This window comes from Bufo bufo, chromosome 3, assembly GCF_905171765.1.
Source record: "Bufo bufo chromosome 3, aBufBuf1.1, whole genome shotgun sequence".
Classification (NCBI taxonomy): domain Eukaryota; kingdom Metazoa; phylum Chordata; class Amphibia; order Anura; family Bufonidae; genus Bufo; species Bufo bufo.
The window spans coordinates 600,903,827-600,926,373 of NC_053391.1; the positions used below are offsets into that span (position 1 = coordinate 600,903,827).

Sequence of the window (22,547 nt, forward strand, 5' to 3'; positions counted from 1 at the left end):
GGCTCAGTTTGTACTCCGCCCCACCTATAGTCATTCCGCTGATGTCAGGGTTGTTTCTATGAATGGCTAAAGGCTCCATTGCTTTGGCAAAGAGAGCAGGGGATAAGGGGCAACCCTGTCGTGTACCTCTGTGGATCCGTATAGGGGAAGGACTAGAGGTAGGAAGTTTAAGGTTTGCTTCAGGGCAAGAGTACAATGAGCCAATCGCTGCAAGGAAAGGGCCAGCTATACCCATCCTGGTAAGGACTTTGTTTAAATAGTCCCAGGTGACTGAGTCGAACGCCTTTTCTATATCTAACGCTAACAGTGTTAGGGGTGTATTGTGTCTATTAGCTTCTTGCACAAGGTTCAGTTCTTTTCTGATATTGTCTGGGGCCTCTCTCCCGGGAATGAACTCCACCTGGTCCTTATGTATTAGATCAGGTAGAATGGCGTTCAGCCTCCTGGCCAGTATGGAAGTGAAAATTTTGTTATCTAAATTAAGGAGAGAAATTGGCCTATAGTTTGATGGGTTTAGTGGGTCTTTGTTGGGTTTGGGAATAACTGTAATGTTGGCTTGCAGAAATTCTATTGGAGGGGTGCGACCCTGTAGGAAAAGGTTGCAGTATTTTGCAATATGAGTAGAAAGTAATGGGGCAAATTTCTTATAATATAAGGCCGAAAACCCGTCTGGGCCGGGGGCTTTACCTAATTTTACGTCTTTTATAATTACTTCGACCTCCTCCTCAGTTACCTGTCTGCCAAGCGACGACGAGACCTCTGGTGTCACTCGGGGGATAGGGACCGAGGAGAGGAAGCTTTGTAGATGGGACTCGGGGGGGGGGGGGGGGGAAGGGGGTTGGGGGTGGAATAAAGCTTTTGATAAAAGGAGTGAAATGCCTGATGAATCATGTCTGGGTTTGAAGTAAGATGTCCTGAGGCCGTACGTAGCTGGAATACCTGATTTAATCTCTGTTTGGCTTTAAGCTGCGAGGCTAACATTTTGTCAGGCTTGTTGGCATATCGATAGTAATATGAAGCTGTCCAGCGTAGGGCTTTTTCCGTGTTGTTGGAGAGTATGGTGTTCAATTGTAATTTAGTATCCTTTATAGCTTTTAGTAGGTACAGGGAGGGTGAGCGTTGATGGGCCCTTACCAGTCTCTCTAGTTTAGCCTCTAAAGCTCTCTGGGCTTCAGTACGTTCGCGTTTCAGACGCGAGGCTGCACTAATACGTTCCCCCTCATAAATGCCTTGTGGGTTAACCAAACATTCAGCGGGTCAGAGTCCGCCGTGGTGTTATCCCTAAAAAATTCACGGATGTCTATTTGCAACTTGTCAACTAGACCAGGTCGGGACAATAAAGACTCATTTAGTCTCCAGTTAAAAGGCTTAGTTATTCGGCCTGGACAATCTATTTCGGCTAATACCATATCATGGTCAGACCAGGAGGAAGGGATATGCCTTGAATAAGAAATAAATGGGAGAAGACTCAAGGAGGATAGGATCATATCAATACGCGTATATATTCGATGGATGGGCGAGTAATAGGTGTAACTCCTTTGCGATCCGTTATGTTCCCTCCATGTGTTTGCTATGTTTATTGATTCAAGAACCTTGCGGATTTTAATATCATGGGCGCGCGGACGTATTTGGGTGGGAGGGGATGAGCGGTCCAGTATAGGGTTAATAGTGAAATTAAAGTCCCCGCACCAAATAATCTTATGAAATGTGAGTGAATCAATGACAGAGCCCATCTCACTAAAAAATGAGATAGGGTCTTCATTAGGTGCATACACATTGACTAAACAGAGAGTTTCCTCCTGGTATGTTCCTAATAAAATGACAAATCTCCCGTTAGGATCAAGGATTGTTTGTGTGACTGTCATGGGGAAGGAATTCCTTAGTAGCGTTATTACACCCCTACTTTTTGACTGGAAAGTAGATGAAAAGAATCTAGAATACTGAGGGTGAAAAAACTTTGGGTGGGACCCTGGCGTATAGTGAGACTCCTGAAGGCAGAGAACGTCTGGTTTGTGTTTCAGATAAACTGTGAATGCTGTCTTCCGCTTTCTAGGGGAGTTTAGACCCCGTACATTATGTGACAAAACTTTATACATGGTCTGTGACATTTAAGGGGATCGAATGTATGCTAAAGGAAGAGACGTTCTCTGGTTCAGTTTCCTCAACATACCCCTCCACTCTTGTTATCAAGTTCTCATCGGTACTGTGAAATGGTTGATCCATAACATAAAAACCAAACATCAAAACAAGTAAAATTGTGACTATTGCATGAAAAGCAAAGTCTAACATTGACTGACTCAAGTCAGCTAACATTGACAGGTTGGATGAGGGGAGACTTCGCCCAAAAATGGCGCGAATCTCCGTCTCCATCAACCCTCTCAGGTGAGGCAACATGGAAGTCCCTGGTATGGGACTCCAAAATAGGGTAAAAAACTGTTATACAGCCGTTGAGGAAAACCCGGTGTGGTGTATGTCAACCGGGAAGTGAATATGGCTTATGAATAAATCAAGGCATAACAAAACAGAAGTAATAGCAGCCCTTAAAAACGATAGAACAATAAGTTCAGTTCTGCAAGGTAACAGGTCACCTCGACCTTTACAGATCAGGTTCTAGGAGAACGACTCACGGAACCGGAGGACGGAGCAACTGTGGTCCATACTCTAGCTGGTCTTTGAGGCATGGGGGCCGGCTCTGGTCCATCTCTTTGGTCGTGCGGTATGCCTGCCCTTTGCAAGGTCTCCAGGCCTTCTGATAGTGAGCGGATTACATGGGACCTAGAGTTGATCTGGAAGGACAGTGAGAAGGGGAGGCCCCATCTGAACTTGACTTGTGCCCTCTGTAATGCTTGGGTAACAGGCCGCATCTCACGGCGGCGTCGGAGGGTTGATGGCGCCAAATCCGCGTAAAGATGCACAGATGATGGGAGGCCCGGTAATTCAGAGATGTTTCTGGCTGCCGTCAGGATCAGATCCCTGACTTCAGGGTGGTGGAATTTCAGGATAACATCCCTGGGTAGGTCATTTGAGCGCGGTTTGCCCAAGGCCCTGTGGACTCTGTCCATTTTCAGGCGGCTTTGATCCTCCTGTGGGAGGCAAGTCCGTGTATAATTCCGGCAGACCTCTCACCCAGAGATTACCTCTGCGGGATCTATTCTCGAGATCCTCGATCTTGAGCTTGAGTGCCTCTAGTTGCGCAGTGTGCGCATCAATGTCCGCTCTGTCTGCCCCTAGAGTATCCGCTATGTCATCAGTCCGGGATTCTAGGTCCGAGACCCGTTTCCCCAGATCTTGTATCTGGCGTGTGAATTCGGCAACTGCTTGCGAAAGCTCCGTACGGAACAGCGATGCTATATTGTTAAAGAGCTCCGTCTGACCTGGTTGCTGGTCTCGAGGCTCCAGGATGGCTCCACTGGCAGTGTAGGAGGCGGGGCTAGATGGAGCTGGAGAGGGGTCCGCCATTGCTGTTCGCCCGGCACTTCTGAAAAGTTCAGGCAAAGTCTGCGAAGGAGTCGGCGTATTCTCCGTCCTTGTCTTCCCTCTGTAGCGGGACATCCTCATGCAGGTTGTCGCGAAGTATGGGGGCTTGTGGAGCCGATATGACGGCGCTTATGAGGGGATTTCCACGGCCCGCGTCACGGAGCTCAGAGAAGCATGTCTTTCTCCTCCGGCTTCGCGCATGCGCCCCCCCAATATCTATATTTAAAAATAGACCATACATTCCTGCAGTTTTCGCACTGGCCACTATCCTGATTATAGGCGCCACTTCACTTTAAGGCTACTTTCACACTAGCGTTCGGAGCGGATCCGTCTGATGTTTCATCAGACGGATCCGCTCCTATAATGCAGACGTTTGCATCAGTTCAGAACGGATCCGTCTGCATTATAACTTAGAAAATTTTCTAAGTCTGAAAGTAGCCTGAGCGGATTCGTTCAGACTTTACATTGAAAGTCAATGGGGAACGGATCCACTTGAAGATTGAGCCATATGGTGTCATCTTCAAGCGGATCCGTCCCCATTGACTTCCATTATAAGTCTGGACGGATCCGCTCGCCTCCGCACGGCCAGGCGGACACCCGAACGCTGCAAGCAGCGTTCAGGTGTCCGCTCACTTAGCGGAGCGGAGGCTGAGCGCTGGCAGGCGGATGCATTCTCAGTGGATCCGCCTCCACTGAGAATGCATTGGGGCCAGACGGATGCGTTCAGGACCGCTCGTGAGCCCCTTCAAACGGAGCGCACGAGCGGACACCTGAACGCTAGTGTGAAAGTAGCCTAACGCAGTTACTTCCTTATCTGTCTAATGCTGCCTGTAATGATATCACCTCTGTGTATAGATAAGACAGGATCCTCCATTCACAATAGGTGACTGTCAGCGTACCGGTATCTCTTCTTTCCTTGTACAATGACCTCTGCACAGGACACAGAACATGCCCAGGAAACTCTCCCATAGAAGTCACTGAGGTCCCTTCCTGACCATTGTGTCTATGGCCCATGGGGCTGCCGTAAAGCAATTTTTTTTAATGCTCTCTAAATACAGTTAAGAACAGCTCAGGCAAGATGGCCTGAATAGAATAAAAACATATGCAATCAGAAAATGTAAACAGATTAGTAAAAAACGATATGTCTAACTATCTGGTTTTAACTGGGAGAAAAAAATGTTGGTGACACATTTCCTTTAAGGCATGACCATGTTAAAGGGTTTCTGTCACCCCATTAAACCGTTTTTTTTTTTTCTTCTTTACTAATAATCCCTATAGTGCGATCTCATGATACATAAGCAAATTAATCATTTTGGTTCAGTAGAATTTGCTAAAAATCGATTTTTAAAATATGCTAATTACCTTGCTACCAGCAAGTAGGGTGGCTACTTGCTGGTAGCAGCCGCATCCTCCGATCGTAATGACGCCCCCTCGGCATGCTGATTGACAGGGCCAGGGAAGGGAATCGTTCTCTGCTGGCGCTGTTAGAATTTGAAATCTCGCGCCTGCGCCGTACCTGTCTTCAATCGGCGCAGGCGCACTGAGAGGCGGCCGCTCGCTCGACCGCTCCATCCTCAATGCGCCTGCGTCGATGACGTCATCGCATACACCCGGAAGAGAAGACGCCGGCATCGCTGGAATGAGGCGGAGAGCCGCCTCTCAGTGCGCCTGCGCCGATTGAAGCCAGGTACGGCGCAGGCGCGAGATTTCAAATTCTAACAGCGCCAGCAGAGAACGATTCCCTTCCCTGGCAATCAGCATGCCGAGGGGGCGTTATTACGATCGGAGGATGCGGCTGCTACCAGCAAGTAGCCGCCCTACTTGCTGGTAGCAAGGTAATTAGCATATTTCAAAAATCGATTTTTAGCAAATTGCACTGAACCAAAATGATTAATTTGCTTATGTATCATGAGATCGCACTATAGGGAATATTAGTAAAGAAAAAAAAAAAAACGGTTTAATGGGGTGACAGAAACCCTTTAAGGTCCATTCAAGCGCCTTGCATTTAACATGGATTAAGAAGCCGATTCCACATCAAATCTTATGACAAGGCTGTTAACATGCTAAGAAAAAAAATCCTAGAGGGATTTTTGGTTTCATAGCTACTCACTTCCATGGGATGATGTTTTAATACATTAATACATCCGTTTGCATTTATATATGTTACTGCGCATAGTTTTTTTTAACTATTTCCTTTTGCCTGTGTCTCCATTTTACTTACCCATGGGCATTTGCCAATGTTGAGACATATATTTCTTGTTATATGACATCTGTGATTGTTATATGCCTGGATTCCATATACCATTTATTGGATGTCATTTGTTCTACTACCGCACTTTTCCTGTTGATGTGATTCATCTTTTCAACGTTTTTAGGTATTTTTTGTGTTAATAAAATACTATACATTATTTATATGCTGGGGCTATAGCCACTCATTTGTTTTTCTATAGGTTTACATGTTAAGGGCCCATTCAGCCGGCCGTAGTGCTTTGCGAATCAGCAAAACACGGATACCGGCCGTGTGTGCGTTTCACAATAATAGAAAATGCCTATTATTGCCTGTGATTGCAAGAATAGGACAAGCTATCTTTCCCGCGGAGCCGTGAAACAGAACCACGGATGCGTCCAGCATATGGTGTGCTGTCCGCATCTTTTGCGGCCCCATTGCGTTCCGTTCGGCCGTCTGAATGAGCCCTAAGTGTCATGGGCCCGACGGCTCTCCTGACATGTCTCTACTAAATAATTGCATTCCTCATAAAACAATAATTCTGGAACATCTTTCCTTATAAACTTTACATCGTACTGTTCCTCTGTTATTCCTCCAGAATAGTTAGGACTGAATTGAGGTGTTACAATTTCCCTTCTCAAAGGGATGTCCCTACACAGTCATCACTGGTTAGACAGTGTCATGTAACACCCAGGATAGCAGAGCACAACGCAGATCTATGAGCAGAGATTATCCAGAGCTGTTATATCACAATGAATACAACTACTTATAAAATGGACATGTACGGAGCGCTGGCGAGTCATCTTAACACTTAGGCCCCTTTCACACGGGCGAGTATTCCGCGCGGATGCGATGCGTGAGTTGAACGCATTTCCCCCGCACTGAATCCTGACCCATTCATTTCTATGGGGCTGTGCACACGAGCGGTGATTTTCACGCATCACTTGTGCGTTGCGTGAAAATCGCAGCATGCTCCTCTTTGTGCGTTTTTCATGTAACGCAGGCCCCATAGAAGTGAATAGGGCCGCGTGAAAATCGCAAGCATCCGCAAGCAAATGCGGATGCGGTGCGATTTTCACGCACGGTTGCTAGGAGACGATCGGGATGGGGACCCGATCATTATTATTTTACCTTATAACATGGTTATGAGGGAAAATTATAGCATTCTGAATACAGAATACATAGTAAAAAAGGGCTGGAGGGGTTAAATTATTATTTTTTTAAATTAAACTCACCTTAATCCACTTGATCGCGCAGCCCGGCTTCTCTTCTGTCTTCTTTTTTGCTGTGTGCAGGAAAAGGACCTGTGGTGACGTCACTCCGGTCATCACATGGTCCGTCACATGATCTTTTACCATGGTGATGGATCATGTGATGGACCATGTGATGACCGGAGTCCTTTTCCTGCACACAGCAAAAAAGAAGACAGAAGAGAAGCCGGGCTGCGCGAGCAAGTGGATTAAGGTGAGTAAAAATTTTACAGAATCTACAATCTACAGAACACCGATCCCAAGCCCGAACTTCTGTGAAGAAGTTCGGGTTTGGGTACCAAACATGCGCGATTTTTCTCACGCGAGTCCAAAACACATTACAATGTTTTGCACTCGTGCGGAAAAATCGCGCATGTTCCCGCAACGCACCCGCCCCTTTTCCCGCAATGCCCGTGTGAAAGAGGCCTTAGGCTCTGCACTAGCGATCCACATTTAGAAAATTTGTCTCATAATGGGGGAAAAAATGTCACCATCTTTGTGAAAAATTGTACCACAAGCACTTTACACTCATTGGTGACCCAAGACACACAACACCCCCTAAAACATACAAGATATACAAAATTCATACATGCCACTCGCGTCTATGTCATGCAGATATTCACATATTTACTAGAAACAGATAGATGAACGTCTCCATGGTCTAGATGCGGTAAACACTGGAGCCAACAGATGGTCTGATAGATATGCAAGTGCTTATCTTCTTATTCCTTTAACAGAAAAAAATAGGTCTTAGTTTTACAACATAGTTGTTCTATAATGTTTTTCAGGTCTCAGAAGAAAACAACGGAAGAGTCATGGCGCTCAGTGGCGCTTTTAAAGCGGTCACCAAAACCCCTGGGCTTGTAATTTGGAGAATTGAGGTAGGTGTGGACATTATATCCCCAAATAGTCATTCATGAGAGTTCTCTAGAAGTATCAAGGGATAATTTGCAAAATGAAATAATAATGTAAATAAAAAAGTTTAAAAAGTCTTAAAATAAAAAAATTCAATAAAATCACTAAAACGCCCCACAGAGTGCAATAGTAGTGAAATATACATTTTTTGATTGCTGCATTTGTAATGACCTGTACAATAAAGTTAATGGGGTTTTCTGAGATTATTTAACAGATTACCTATTTACTCGATAGGTCATCAGTAGAGATGAGCGAATCCACTTCGGATGTTTCATTCGTATAAAACTTCGTTCTAATACTGTACGGAGCAGGGGCTACTTTCACACCTGCGTTAGGTGCGGATCCGTCTGGTATCTGCACAGACGGATCCGCACCTATAATGCAAACGCTTGTATCCGTTCAGAACGGATCCGTTTGCATTACCATGAACATGATAATTCAAACGGATCCGTTTTGACTTACATTGAAAGTCAATGGGAGGCGGATCCGTTTTCAATTGCACCATATTGTGTCAGTAAAAACGGATCCGTCCCCATTGACTTACATTGTGTGCCAGGACGGATCCGTTTGGCTCAGTTTCGTCAGACGGACATCAAAACGCTGCAAGCAGCGTTTTGGTGTCCACCTCCAGAGCGGAATGGAGGCTGAACGGAGCCAAACTGATGCATCCATTCAGAATGCATTGGGGCTAAACTGATCCGTTTGGGGCCGCTTGTAAGAGCCTTGAAACGAATCTCACAGGCGGACCCTGAAACGGCAGTGTGAAAGTAGCCTTAGAATGTATTGGCTCCGATGAGCCGAAGTTATTACTCCGCGAAGTCTCACGAGACTTCGCATAATAACTTCAGATATTAATTTATTACGTTAAAAAATCATTTCCCAAACTCGGGTTTGGTTCCAAGGTACCACTTGGAACCAAACCCGAGTTCGGGAAATGGTTTTTAACAGTATAAATTAATTTCTGAAGTTATTATGCGAAGTCTCGTGAGACTTTGCAAAGTAATAACTTCGGCTCATCAGAGCCAATGCATTCTAATACTGTACGAAGCTCCTGCTCCGTACAGTATTAGAACAAAGTTTTATATGAATCGATTTCGGATGTTTTATCCGAAGTTGATTCGCTCATCTCTAGTCATCAGTATCTGGGGTCCAACACCCGGACCCCAGCCGATCAGTTGTTTGAGAAGGCTTTGGTGTTCCCAGTAGCGCTGCGGCCTTCTCCAAGCCCACCAATCACAGCACTGTACATTGTATAGATGCTGTGTGCTTGGTATCGCAGCTCAGCCCTGTTTACTTCAATGGGGCTGAGCTGTGTCTAGGCCATGTAACCAATGAACACGGCCTAGGCAAAGCTGTGAGAATAGCTGGGGCACTACTGCAAGCGCCAGTGCCTTCTCAAACAGCTGATCAGCGGGGATCCTGGGTGTCAGACTCCTGATGACATATCCAGAGGATAGGTCATCAGTTAAATAATCTTGGAAAACCCCTTTAAAGGAAATGTGTGATCAGAAAATGACCTGTTGTTTAAATCATGTTTTTATGTTTAACATATTTTTAAAGAAGTTCTGATGATGTTATTTTTAATTTTCCATGTCAATATCTATATTTAAACAAAAACCATAAAAATCCTGCAGTTCTCGCACTGGCCACTAGGCCTAATAAAAGGCACCACTTCTTGGTCTGCACAAATCACTTTACTGCAGTTATCTGCTTATCTGTCATTCTAATCCTGCCTGTAATTACATCACCTCTGTATACAGATAAGACAGGATCCTCCATTCAGAATAGATGATTGTCAAAGATTATCTCTTCTTTCCTTGTACAATGACCTCTGCACAGAAAACTCTCCCATTAAAAGTCAATAAGGTCCCCTCCAGACCATTGGGTCTATGGACCCTGTGGCTGCCATAAAGCAAGTTTTTTAATGCTCAGGAAAGATGGCCGCCCCCATAATCATGTTCAGAAAATAGAATAAATAAATCTGTAATCAGAAAATAAAAACAGATTCAAATAACTTGCAGGATAACAGGCCGAACTGGATGGACAAATGTCTTTTTCGGCCTTATATAATATGTTACTATGAGATGTATTACTATCTGGTTTATGAATTTCATGCACCCAAGAGGGGGCACTGCGAAATATAACTTGTTCTGCAAAAAAATCCCTCCGATAGCGGGTACTAGAGAGGAGAGAATTGATTCTACAGTAGACTAAATGGTGTCAGTCATTATTCAGATCAGAAGATAGGAAAGATGAAGAAGAATCATGACCCCGTGTGGTATGTGTGTGCAGACATTTTACGCCAAAAAGTGAAAATTTTTAAGCAGTCATGCGTTTACACGTAGCCATATATGTCACTGTCATTTTGACAAGTTCTCTCTTGGCGTTACATCTCTAAATGAATTGCATGCAGTCCTAGGAGACACTAGAACAGGGGTGGCCAACCCGCTTCAAGTGCGGCTCTTGCGGTGGAGATGGGAAGCAGCTGCGCAGCCTAATAGAGAACGTGGCAAGCGCCGCTCTCAGTGCCTACCATGTTCTCTTCACTAGCACAGTGGAGAAGGAGGGAGTCCCTCTGTGATGCGGCTGCCGCTGCCATCAATGTGGAGATAGCAGGGAAGAGAAGGGGAGCGGCTGTGGCCACTGCGCCACCAATGAATGTAATTAATTCAAGTATAGGAGGCAGCGGGTGCCGGCGGCGGTATCACATACCCGGCACCCGGCCTCAATAACAGGGCATGCGATCCGCCGAACCGTGGAAATTAACCCCTCAGGTGAATAGTAAATAAAATAAAAAAGTAAAAAAAAAAAAAAAAAATACTAAAAGTTTAAATCGCTCCCTTTCCCAATTTTACATATAAAATTTACAAAGAATAAAAAATAAACATTTTACATATCGCTATGCTCGAAAAAGTGTGAACGATTAAAATATTCAAAAATATTTCCTATGCGGTGAACGCCGTCACAGAACAAAAATCACAACCGCGCGATGTATAGCTTATGGCTCCTGGTAGTCATACGTTGTTTTTTTCTGGCTCTTCGTGTCCGTAAGATTGGCCACCCCTGCCCTAGAATGTCATCTACAACTTTTCAGGGCAATTGGAGCAGATTCGATTCAGGTTGCATTTATTCTGTCCCCCACTTGCATAACCAATTTGACTTAATCAAATCCCAATCAAATTTCAAATGGCTACATTAATGGAGAAATAATGGCTCTTAGGCCTCATGCACACAACCGTTGTGTGCATCCGTGGCCGTTGTTCCGTTTTCCGTGATTTTCTGCGGACCCATTGACTTTTAATGGGTCCGTTGAAAACTCAATGGGTACCGTTGTACATCCGCGTCCGTGATCCGTGTTTCCTGTCCGTCAAAAAAATAGGACCTGTCCTATTTTTTTGACGGACAACGGTTCACGGACCCATTCAAGTCAATGGGTCAGTGAAAAAACACGGATGCACACAAGATTGTCATCCGCGTCCGTCATCCGTGTCTGTAGGCTACTTTCACACAGACGGATCCGCTGATCCGTCTGCATAAAAGCTTTTTAGATCTGAGTTTTCACCCCTCAGTGCGGCACCTGAGGGGTTAATTGTGCGGATCACAGCCCCCTGTAAGAGATCGGGTGCTGCCAGGCAGCAGGGGGCAGTCATGTACACAGTTCGTAGTATATTCTAACTTGAAGCGTCCCCATCACTATGGGAACGCCTCTGTGTTATAATATACTGTCGGATCTGAGTTTCACGATCTAACTCAAATCCGATGGTATATTATGTGATGGGGACGCTTCAAGTTAAAATATACCATCGGATTGGAGAAAACTCAGATCCGATGGTATAATAGGGACTCCTGACTTTACATTGAAAGTCAATGAGGGACGGATCCGTTTGCAATTGCACCATATTGTGTCAACGTCAAACGGATCCGTCCCCATTGACTTGCATTGTAAGTCAGGATGGATCCGTTTGGCTCCGCACGGCCAGGCGGACACCAAAATGACTTTTTCCTTCATGTCCGTGGATCCTCAAAAAATCAAGGAAGACCCACGGAAGAAAAAACGGTCACGGAACAACGGAAATCCGTTTTGCGGACCGTAAAAATAAACGGTCGTGTGCATGAGGCCTTAGAATGAGAAAAATGTGAATGCGAAAAAAAGACTTGGTGCCTTGAATCTGTATTTTTATGCCTTCAGTGCATCTTCTGGGCTGCAGAATAGATACTTTCGATGCATTTTATAAGCTGAGTCACGGCTTTCTTCTTTGTGACAGATTAATGTGCCAACTTGGCGCAGGGTGACAAATGAGATGTGACACTGTGCCAGTACTACTGTGTTTGCACTGCAGTCAGCGTCACAAACCTGTATGGCTTTAGAAACTGGACTTGGCAAATTAGGACATTTCTTTATTAAATGATAACTTGCCATCGTATGAAGAACAATTGACACCCATTAACCTCTATGACACGAAGGGAATCTGTCACCACTTTTATGCTGCTGAGTCCTAACAGCTCCAGCGCATGTCGATGAGTCCTGAATATTTATGAGCTCTCCTCGCCCACCCGCCACTGATTGACTGCTTGTTTCCACCTGAAATCAGTAGCAGGTGAACGAGGAGAGGCGGATGCTCATAAATATCAGGACTCATCTGCAAGCATTGGAGCTGTTCAATACAAGATTTTAGCAAAATGGCTAAAAAATAAAGTCAATTAAAGATATGACCAGCATTTTGCTAAGGAGATCTTTCACCAGTTTATGCTTACCTTAGTGAGGACACCATAACAATGGTGACAGGTTCTCTATAAGTATAGAGCAGTGGACAAATCCTTTCGTGAACCAGTTGCTGCCGATCAGTGGTCAAATGCAGGGATGGGATTCAAATTTTTTACAACAGGTTCCCTACTCAACGGCGGACACGCATCGTCACAACACATGTTTACATATACATACGCCATACATATGCAACACACATAAATACACCATATATACAATGCACACAATCCACCCAACTTTTAAAAAGCCTAAGGAGCTAAACTATGGAATGGAAGCGCTCATCTCCAGCTGCTGCTGTAATTTTAACAACCGGATCTGGAGAACCTGAGGGAACAATCAAATGAATTTCACAGAGAAGCCATCGAGTCTATCATATTTCCATACTGGATAGTTTTCAGTGGATGACTATCTTGGCTGACTTCCCCATAAAAACTTGACCAAACATGCATGCTTATTTGGGATAGGGAACAAAATATCAAGCATATTTAAGTTCAGCATGCCTGATCTTTCTTTACCTAATTGGGTCAACAGGATAGTCCCTATACCCATTGACCAATCCCTCCAAAATTGGTGAGTTGGGCCAACTTTAATCCAATATGTAGAGCACACGTGCACACAGGAAATATTTTTGGGATCGCTGTTCTAGAGCATCTTACAGTAGAAGTTGTGTTACAGACAAGATCTATCCACTCAGCCTTCTTAATTTTATATTGGAAAATATCTAACAATGTTTATACTTATGATGATTATAAAGTCTTCACAAATAGACCAGAACTACCTGCCGTCTGAAGGCTAAGAAATAGTAGATTTCATAAATCAGACAGGAAGCTGTATACATCATATAAAGCAGCTTAAGGCCTCTTTCACACTACAGTATGTCGATTTCAGTGTTTTGCATTCCGTTTTTCACGGATCTGTTTTTTTGTTTCCGTTGTGTTTCCGTTTTGGTTCAGTTTTTCCGTTCCGTTTTTCCGTATGGCATATATAGTATACAGTAATTACATAGAAAAAATTGGGCTGGGCATAACATTTTCAATAGATGGTTCAGAACAAACGGAACGGATACGGAAGACATACGGATGCATTTCCGTATGTGTTCCTTTTTTTTACGGACCCATTGACTTTAATGGAGCCACGGAACGTGATTTGCGGCCAAATATAGGACATGTTCTATCTTTCAACGGAACGGAAAAACGGAAACGGAATGCATACGGAACACATTCCATTTTTTTTGCTGAACCATTGAAATGAATAGTTCCGTATACAGACTGTATACGGAACGCAAAAAAACGGACCGCAAAACGGAAAAAAAAAACGGTAGTGTGAAAGAGGCCTAAAGGAGTTTTCCAAGATTTTGCAAGTGGTGGTATATTCTCAGGATTGGTGGAGGTCCGACACTCTGCACTTCTGCTGATCAGCTGCAGTAGCTCAAGATCCAGAAGTCAGTGCCAGAACTACACAGCTCAGTCTATTGTGTGGTGGACGGATCCGATTACCGCAGAGCTGCTACCATTGAAGTGAACGTGAGCAGCGGTTTATTTACCATCTCTGTCCACTACACAGTGGACAAAGTTGTGTGGACTTCCAGTGCTGGAGCTACTCTGAAACACCTGATTAGCGGGAGTGCAGAGGTCACATCTTCACCAACCATATATTAATGGCTTATCCTGATGGTAGGCCATCTACTGCAAGCCCAGGAGGAGCGAAGGATGGGAGTTGTAGTGGCTCTGGCAGCAACAGTTGCTCTCATAAATCACAATGGCATTCTTCGCACCAATCCTCCCTAGGGCTGAGCAGTGACAGGATGGCGCAACCTTTCTTCCCTCAGGACACACCCTGATGTTGGGGTCCCTGTCTGATGGTAGTTGGGGTGCCCTTGATGTTATGCGTTTGTAAAGGTGCAAGTCAGAAGATTAGGTGCTGGTAACAGCCAGAGCTACTACCCCTCCCTTTCTCCGCTCCCTCTCCTCCCAGGCCACTGCACTTATTCTCAGAAGCCAATCTGGAGACACAGAGCTATAGTGTAGAAACATAATGGTGGAACAGAACCTCAGCCTGAGCTGCTGATGAGACAGAGGATACGTTCCATGTTACTTGAGACTTCCTATGCCGAGCATTTCAACTACAATACCTCACATACCGTAACTGTGCCATAATGGAGCATAGCTAAAAAGCTGCCGGCTAACCGGCACTCATAGCCGGTAGACATCACTTATGATGCAGTGACTTGAATATAGTTTTTAGACTTTAACTAGAATTCCACTTTAAAATTCAATGTCTTGGTTTGAGCCAAAATGTGCAACTTTTCCTCCTTTCCAACACTTTCTCCACTTAATGAAAAGTGGGTGAAGTTTAGGCAGGAGGGAGTGGCCCATGGGCAGGACCTCTGTGGTCCAACACATTTGGACCTCTGTGGCCCAACATTAACAGTACGTTAGTACACCTGATTTCTACTCCAGCTCCTGGCTTGTGTAGATTTCAGTTCTGGGGCACTGGTGGCCTGAAATGTCCCACCATTATAAAGAGGCATGTACCTCTTAATAACTGTGGTGCATCCCATTCAGTGCCATAGAGGTAGACCATCCAGCTGTTTTGAGAACCTTCAAAAGGTGATCGAGTCCCAGTTTTTCTCATCTTGTTTGCTATTGGTTGATGAGAACCTGATAATTTTAAGGGTGTAGAGGGGGGAAATCTTGTGGTGAGGGACCCCCACTCTTCTATGTTTGTCACATCAGTAATAAGCAATAAGAAATTGAATTGTAACATAGTCTAGTGCTTAGCTTTACTAAAATGTACCCCATTATAGGGGTATTCCATTTATATTAAGTTATCCCCTATCCACAGGATAGGAGATAACTATTAGATTGTGGGGATCCTACCACTTGAACTCCCACTGATCACAAGAATGAGGGCCCCATACCCAGTGGAGTTCCCCAAAATTAATGGAGTGGCCAATCGTACAAGCACTTGGTGCAATGAGGACTTCACCATTGTTCTTGTTGCCCCCAAGCTCCGTTCCTTTCTATGGTCAGCTCCTCCATCGCCGCTTTGCCACTGCCTGGCCCTGTCAATCATAGCAGCTAGGAAGGGGCTGGCCACAAAAAGGAGCTGAGCTTGGGTGCAACAAGAGCAATGGTGATGCCCTCATTGAACCAAAGGGCATAATTTTCATATTAGGAATGATCAACAAGAGAAAAACAGCGTTTTAATCAGTTAAACCCCAGCTATGATAACAGTGGGATAGAAAAGTCGCTGGTGACAGAGTCCCTTTAAATATGCTGTACATGTCACAAAAATAGTGCAAAGGTGACTGATAGTGAGATCTTGATTTAATTTAATTTAATCTTGACTCTTTTTCTGCTTCTTTAGAAAATGGATCTTATGCTGGTGCCACAGAAAGCCCATGGAAACTTTTATGAAGGAGACTGTTACCTCCTGCTGTCTGTAAGTGTCTCCGTAATAGGGACATCCTGCCAATAAACTGGACCTTGTCCTTCATCAAACACAATATGCTGAGTAGCTAAAGGAAGTAAAAACAATATAATCAATAGGTAAACAGAATAGGATGTCAGTATGAACAACTGGCGAGCCTGAAGGTAAGCAAACAGAAGATGCTGCCAGCAAAGCTTTTACCCAGGGCACAAAATCCCGTAAATGCAAGGCTGAAACTGAATACTCAGAGCTTTCTTCTACTCCGACGTCCTGTCTACCTACTTACAAAATGATTCATGAATAATGAATAATGTGAACTCTGAGACCACGCGTGGAACTGTCATTGATTGTTCTTCTTCAAATTCCAGACAAGAAAATCTGGCAGCTCCTTGTTCTATGATATCCACTACTGGATTGGAAAGGACTCGTCTCAAGATGAGCAGGGCTCAGCAGCCATATATACCATTCAACTTGATGATTTTTTGGGTGGTAGCCCGGTCCAGCATCGGGAGGTCCAAGGACATGAATCAGAATCATTCAAGGGATACTTTAAGCAGGGGATCATGTGAGTAATGGCGGAAGTGGACATTGATGCACTGGCTGAATCTTGGTCCTATGTTAGCGTACGCAGACATAAGCAACAGAGCTTCAGGGTTTAAAGGGGTCGTCTGGGTTCAGAGCTGAACCCGGACATACCCTTCTTTTCACACAGGCAGCCCCTCTGAGGCTAGCATCGGAGCATCTCATGCTCCGATGCGCTCCCTTGCCCTGCGCTAAATCGCGCAGGGCAAGGTCTCTTTTGTTTTCAATAACACACTGCCGTGCGGAAACTTCCCCCCGGCAGTGTGTTCGGTGACGTCACCCACTCTGATGGGCGGGCTTTAGCGATGCCCTAGCCGTTTTACTGGCTAGGGCAGCGCTAAATGCCGCCCATCAGTGTCGGTGACGTCACGGGCTTCCTGGCAGCCCCATGGAGAGCCTCGGTATGTCACCGGATCTCCAAAAACTGCCTTTGCCCTGCGCGATTTAGTGCAGGGCAAAGGAGAACATCGGAGCATGAACTGCTCCGATGCTCAAGTCAGGGGGGCTTGCCGGGGGGAAAATGGAGGTATGTCCGGGTTCAGCTCTGAACCCCGACAACCCCTTTAACTTTATTTACTTATATTAGTTTTATTCCATTTTCCATATAATATTTATTCCATATAATATTTTCTATGCTTTTATTTTGTATATTTACTATGTCATTACTTACCGTAGCTGTTCACTTGTATGATCTCAGCAATGATCACCATCACTCTCTCACTTTATTGTTTAAAGAGGACCGGTTACCTCTCCTGACATGTCTGTTTTAGTAACTACATGCATTCCCCGTGTAATAACAATTCTAGAGCTTCTATTCTTATGGCTCTATGTTGTGCCATTCCTTTACTATTCGTGCTAGAAGTTATGAATGAATTGCTAGCAATTTGCAATGAAGATCCAGATGGATGTTACCAGTTGGAGGTGTGTCCCTGCACAGTCTGCCACTATCCAATCAGTGACGCCAGTGTCAGACTGTGCAGGAACAGACCTCTACCTGGTAACACCAATCTAGACCTTCATTGCAAACTGCTAGTAATTCATTCATAACTTCTAACATGAATAATAAATGAATGGCACAACATAGAGTCATAAGAATAAATGCTCCAGAATTGTTATTACAAGGGGAATGCAAGTAGTTAACATAGTAACATAGTTTGTAAGGATGAAAAAAGACATCTGTCCATCCAGTTCAGCCTGTTGATCCAGAGGAAGACAAAAAAACAACCCTGTGAGGTAGAAGCCAGTTTCCCTAATTTTAGGGGTAAATATTCCTTCCCGACCCAATCAGGCAATCAGACTAACTCCCTGGATCAACGACCCCTCTCTAGTAGCCATAGCCTGTAATATTATTACTCTCTAGAAACACATCCAGGCCCCTCTTGAATTCCTTTATTGTACTCACCATCACCACCTCCTCAGGCAGAGAGTTCCATAGTCTCACTGCTCTTACCGTAAAGAATCCTAGTTACTAAAACCGACATGTCAGGAGAGGTAACAGGTCTTCTTCAGAGACAATTAAAGCCTTCTGCTCTTCAAGGGTCCATTTACACGTCCATGTTTTGCGGATCCGGAGATTGCGGATCTGCAAAACACGGACACTCGCAATGTGCATTCCGCAATTAATTTGCGGAACGCACATCGCTGGCACTATAACAGAAAATGCCTAATCTTGTCCTCAATTGCGGACAAGAATAGGACATGACAAAAACACAGAAATGAAGTGGCAATTCTGGAGGAGCTGCTCAGCCCCTGACACTGTGGCGTGTCTTTTATTGGGGGAGCAGCCCCACCGCATGCGGACCGCAATAATCGACTAACCCCAGCAAAATATGCATACAATGGAGGACGTCGACGCGGTCCACATGCACCACAAGAGCAAACTACACAGAATGTAGCAAATAAACATATGAAACACAGAGAGGAAATGCACCAAACAGAAATGCTACTGACTATACTGGGAAGTCATACATGCAGGTATAAAAAGCTGAGACTTTCGCCAATATGTTCCAGTCAGGAAGATATCGGAGCCCATCAATGCACCACGTCACGGTCACTCAGCATGGCAAAGGGTCCTAGCCGCTACACTAACTATGGTGTGAACATGGTCTGGGGGTGATATAATTCAGCACACAGCCAAGCCTCCACACAAAGGCCCAGCATGAATACTGTGGTAGTACAATGTGAATGAGGCCAGGCCGTGAGCCACACCTATGCCAGACCATGTGATGGAGGTTACCAGGTGCAACAGAGTGTCCAAACACACTCAAATCTAACAAGACAAAAACACAGAAATGAAGTGGCAATTCTGGAGGAGCTGCTCAGCCCCTGACACTGTCTTTTATTGGGGGAGCAGCCCAAGAATAGGACATGTTCTATTTTTTTGCGGAAATGGAAGCACGGATGCGGAAGTGCGGATCCGCAAATGCGGATGCGGACAGCACATTCCTGCCCCATTGAAAATGAATGAGTCTGCACCCGTTCCGCAAAATTGCGGAACAGATGCGGACCCATTTTGCGGACGTGTGAATGGACCCTTAGACACTGACATCCCTGTGATATGCCATCATTTTGTGATCAGCGTGGATCCAATTGCCAGGACCCCCATGGATCATAAGAATAAAGGAGCTCCAACAAAGTCCTATGAGAGTGAAAGAATGAAACAATCTTCTGCTTACCTAAAATTATAATCTATTATTTAACCTATGGCTATATCCCAATTAAAGGATCCAAATATATACATTTTACCACGGTGGCATCTGTGTGTTTGGTTAAGAAGCAGTTCTAGGAAATGTTCCTATAGAAGCCTTTTTGGAAAACCACGTTCGTGGTCATGCAGCCATGAGCTGTTATTATTTTTTTTAGATGAGGTTTTCTGTGCTGCAGTTCTACCCCATTACTATGGTTTTACTTTGATCACCCACACCACAGCTACAGTATCACATAATAAAATCCCTATAACAAATATTTTAGTCTGAGGTGCAGTTTTTGATGTAGGTTTTGAACCAAAGCCAGAAGTTGATCCAACAGAAAAGAGACATATATAGTCCTGCCTTTTTATTTCCCATTCTGCTATATGGTTTTTGCATGCGGTTTTCAACACTGCAGTTTTTCCTATTAAAGGGTTATCCCACAAATTTAACACTATTTACTCATATGTCTGGAGGTGTCTCCTCCCTTTCTGTGGGTGGTCAGCAACTTGTCACATGAGACAATCAAGCACCTGCATCTCCCAGAACTGAACTGCAGTTAGCTCTTGTTAAAGGGGTTCTCTCACTTCAGTAAGTGGCATTTATCATGTAGAGAAAGTTAATACAAGCCACATTTTCATGGTTACAGACCACCCTGCAATCCATCAGTGGTGGTCGTGCTTGCACATTATAGGAAAAAACACTAGCCTATGTGCGCTCCTATGGCCCCGGCCACCAGAGAGGCTGATGCTTTTTCCTATAGTGTGCAAGCATGGCCACCGCTGCTGGATTGCCGGGTGGTCTGTAGCCATGGAAACGAGCAGTGTATAATGTGATGGAAAAATGAATCCAGCCAGCAAAGGAAGCAATGTGGATAATACCAATACATTAGTGTCTTGTATTAACTTTCTCTACATGATAAATACAATTTACTAAAGTGAGACAACCCATTTAACTCCTTCCTCCTCTGCATAGAACATAATCCAGTACATATAGCCTCAGAAAGACATCACCCCCCACCCCCCCTCCACACACACACACAAGTTACTTCTCCACTGTAGAGAGATGTAGCCATGTATTTCTATGAATTTAGATGTAGGTGTGAATGAATGAATGTGTCTAGGGTGCTTTACCTGCTTCTTTATATGAGATCACTACATCAGTGCTGAGGGGACAGAGGAGGGAAGTTACTGAACATGTTAATCAACCACTGAATGCAGAAGGTGGACCAGAAGGGTAAACCGCGGGGGCGCTACCAGAGAGGAAAATATAATGCACATACAAAAAAAAACGGAATAATATTTTTATTGCATGTACAATATATTTGGATAGTCTTCAGACCCTTTCACTTTTTTCACATTTTGTTATGTTGCGGCCTTGTGGTAATTTTTTGAAAAATCCACATTTCCCCCATCATTCTGCACTCAATACCCCATAATGAGAAAGTGAAAACAGAATGTTTGAAATCTTTGCTGTCAGGTTGGATGGGGACTGTCACTGTACAGCCATTTTCAGGACTCTCCAGAGATGTTCGATAGGGTTCAAGTCAGGGCTCCCTTAGCCATTCCTGTATTGTCTTGGCTGTGTGCTTAGGGTAATTGTCTTGTTGGAGGGTGGACCTTTGGCCCAGTCTGTGATCCAGAGAACTATGGATCAGATTTTCATTAAGAATATCTCTGTACTTTGCTCCATTCAGCTTTCCCTTAACCCTAACTGTTCCCCTGTCCCAGCTGTTAAAAAACACCCCCACAGCATGATGCTGCCACCACCATGTTTCACCGTAGGGAAGGTATTGGGCAGGTGATGAGCAGTGCCTGGTTTTCTCCAAACATACCGCTTAAAATTGAGGCCTAAAAGTTTGATCTTGGTTTCATCAGATTAGCGAATCTTGTTTCTAACAGTCTGAGAGTCCTTTAGGTGCTTTTGTGAAAACTCTAGGTGGCTTTCGTGTGTCTTTTACTGAAGAGAGGCTTGTTCCTGGCCACTTTGCCATAAAGCTCAGATTGGTGGAGTGTTGCAGGGATGGTTGACCTTCTGGAAATTTCTCCCATCTGCACATAAGATCTTTGGAGCTCAGACAGAGTGATCATTGGGTTCTTGGTCACCTCTCTTACCAAGGCTCTTCTCCCCCGATTACGTAGTTTGGTGGGGCAATCAGCTCTTGGAAGAGTCCTGTTTCTTCCAAACATCTTCCATTTAAGAATTATGGAGGCCACTGTGCTCTTGGGAACTTTTAGTGCAGCAGAATTCTTTTGTACCCTTCTCCAGATCTGTGCCTCGTGGCTTGTTTTTTGCTCTGATATGCATTGTCAGCTGATGTACACAAGGGGTGTCTTTCCAATTCATTACCAATCAGCTGAATTTACCACAGGTGGACTCCAATAAAGGTGTAGAAACATCTCAAAGATGATCAAGTAAAAGGGGATGCCCCCAAAGCTAAATTTTAAGTGTTATAGCAAAGAGTCTGAATACTTATATCTATGCAAAATTTTAGTATTTCCCTTTTAAAAAATTACAAAAGATGTCTAAAATTGTGTATTCACTTTCTCATAATGGGGTAGTGAGTGCAGATTGATGGGGGAAAACTTTTTTTTTATTTTAGCACAAGGCTGCAACATACGGTAACAAAATAATAAAAAAGTCAAAGGGTCTAAAAACTTTCAGAATTCATTAAATATTGCAGTAATTCTTGATTTGCAATGTCCTGCTCATTGCATAGTAATACTATTTGTGTGATAACGCCTTTACAGTGATCTGGGATAATTCTCTGAAAAATCACAACAAATAAATTATTTTGTAGCCTGCAAAACCCTTAAAACTATACATTTCCGCAATAACATCTGGCTGTTGCTGATGTTTTCTAATTGCGGAAAAATGCAACATGAAAGTAACACCAAAGTCTGCACTTAGCCTAAGGCTTTTAACTCATGGATCAGCCACCAATGGATTACAGGCACGTTGCCATATTCTATAAAATAATATTTTACTACTAACCATAGTTTAGAGTTGTTTTCTTTCCTGCACTTTTTACCATTTACTATAACATCCACGTATTTTACATTTATGTCTCGTTTAGCTATAAGAAAGGAGGAGTAGCATCTGGGATGAAACATGTAGACACCAACACATATGATGTCAAGAGACTGCTTCATGTTAAAGGGAAAAGGAATGTCACTGCTACTGAGGTAAATATCTAAAAGGTAGGAGCAGGA

The 22,547-nt window shown here is 44.2% G+C and overlaps 1 protein-coding gene across 2 annotated transcripts in view; it reads left to right on the forward strand.

The window, feature by feature from the left end:
- Positions 1 to 22,547, forward strand: part of AVIL (advillin) — a 92,183-nt gene that overhangs the window by 19,925 nt on the left and 49,711 nt on the right. For both annotated transcript variants that reach the window (XM_040425933.1, XM_040425934.1), the window contains exons 2-5: positions 7,743 to 7,835; positions 16,004 to 16,078; positions 16,435 to 16,631; positions 22,412 to 22,520. In XM_040425933.1, coding sequence (XP_040281867.1) covers positions 7,770 to 7,835; positions 16,004 to 16,078; positions 16,435 to 16,631; positions 22,412 to 22,520 — 447 coding nt within the window. In that variant the 5' untranslated portion in view covers positions 7,743 to 7,769. The remainder of the gene's footprint in view (positions 1 to 7,742; positions 7,836 to 16,003; positions 16,079 to 16,434; positions 16,632 to 22,411; positions 22,521 to 22,547) is intronic.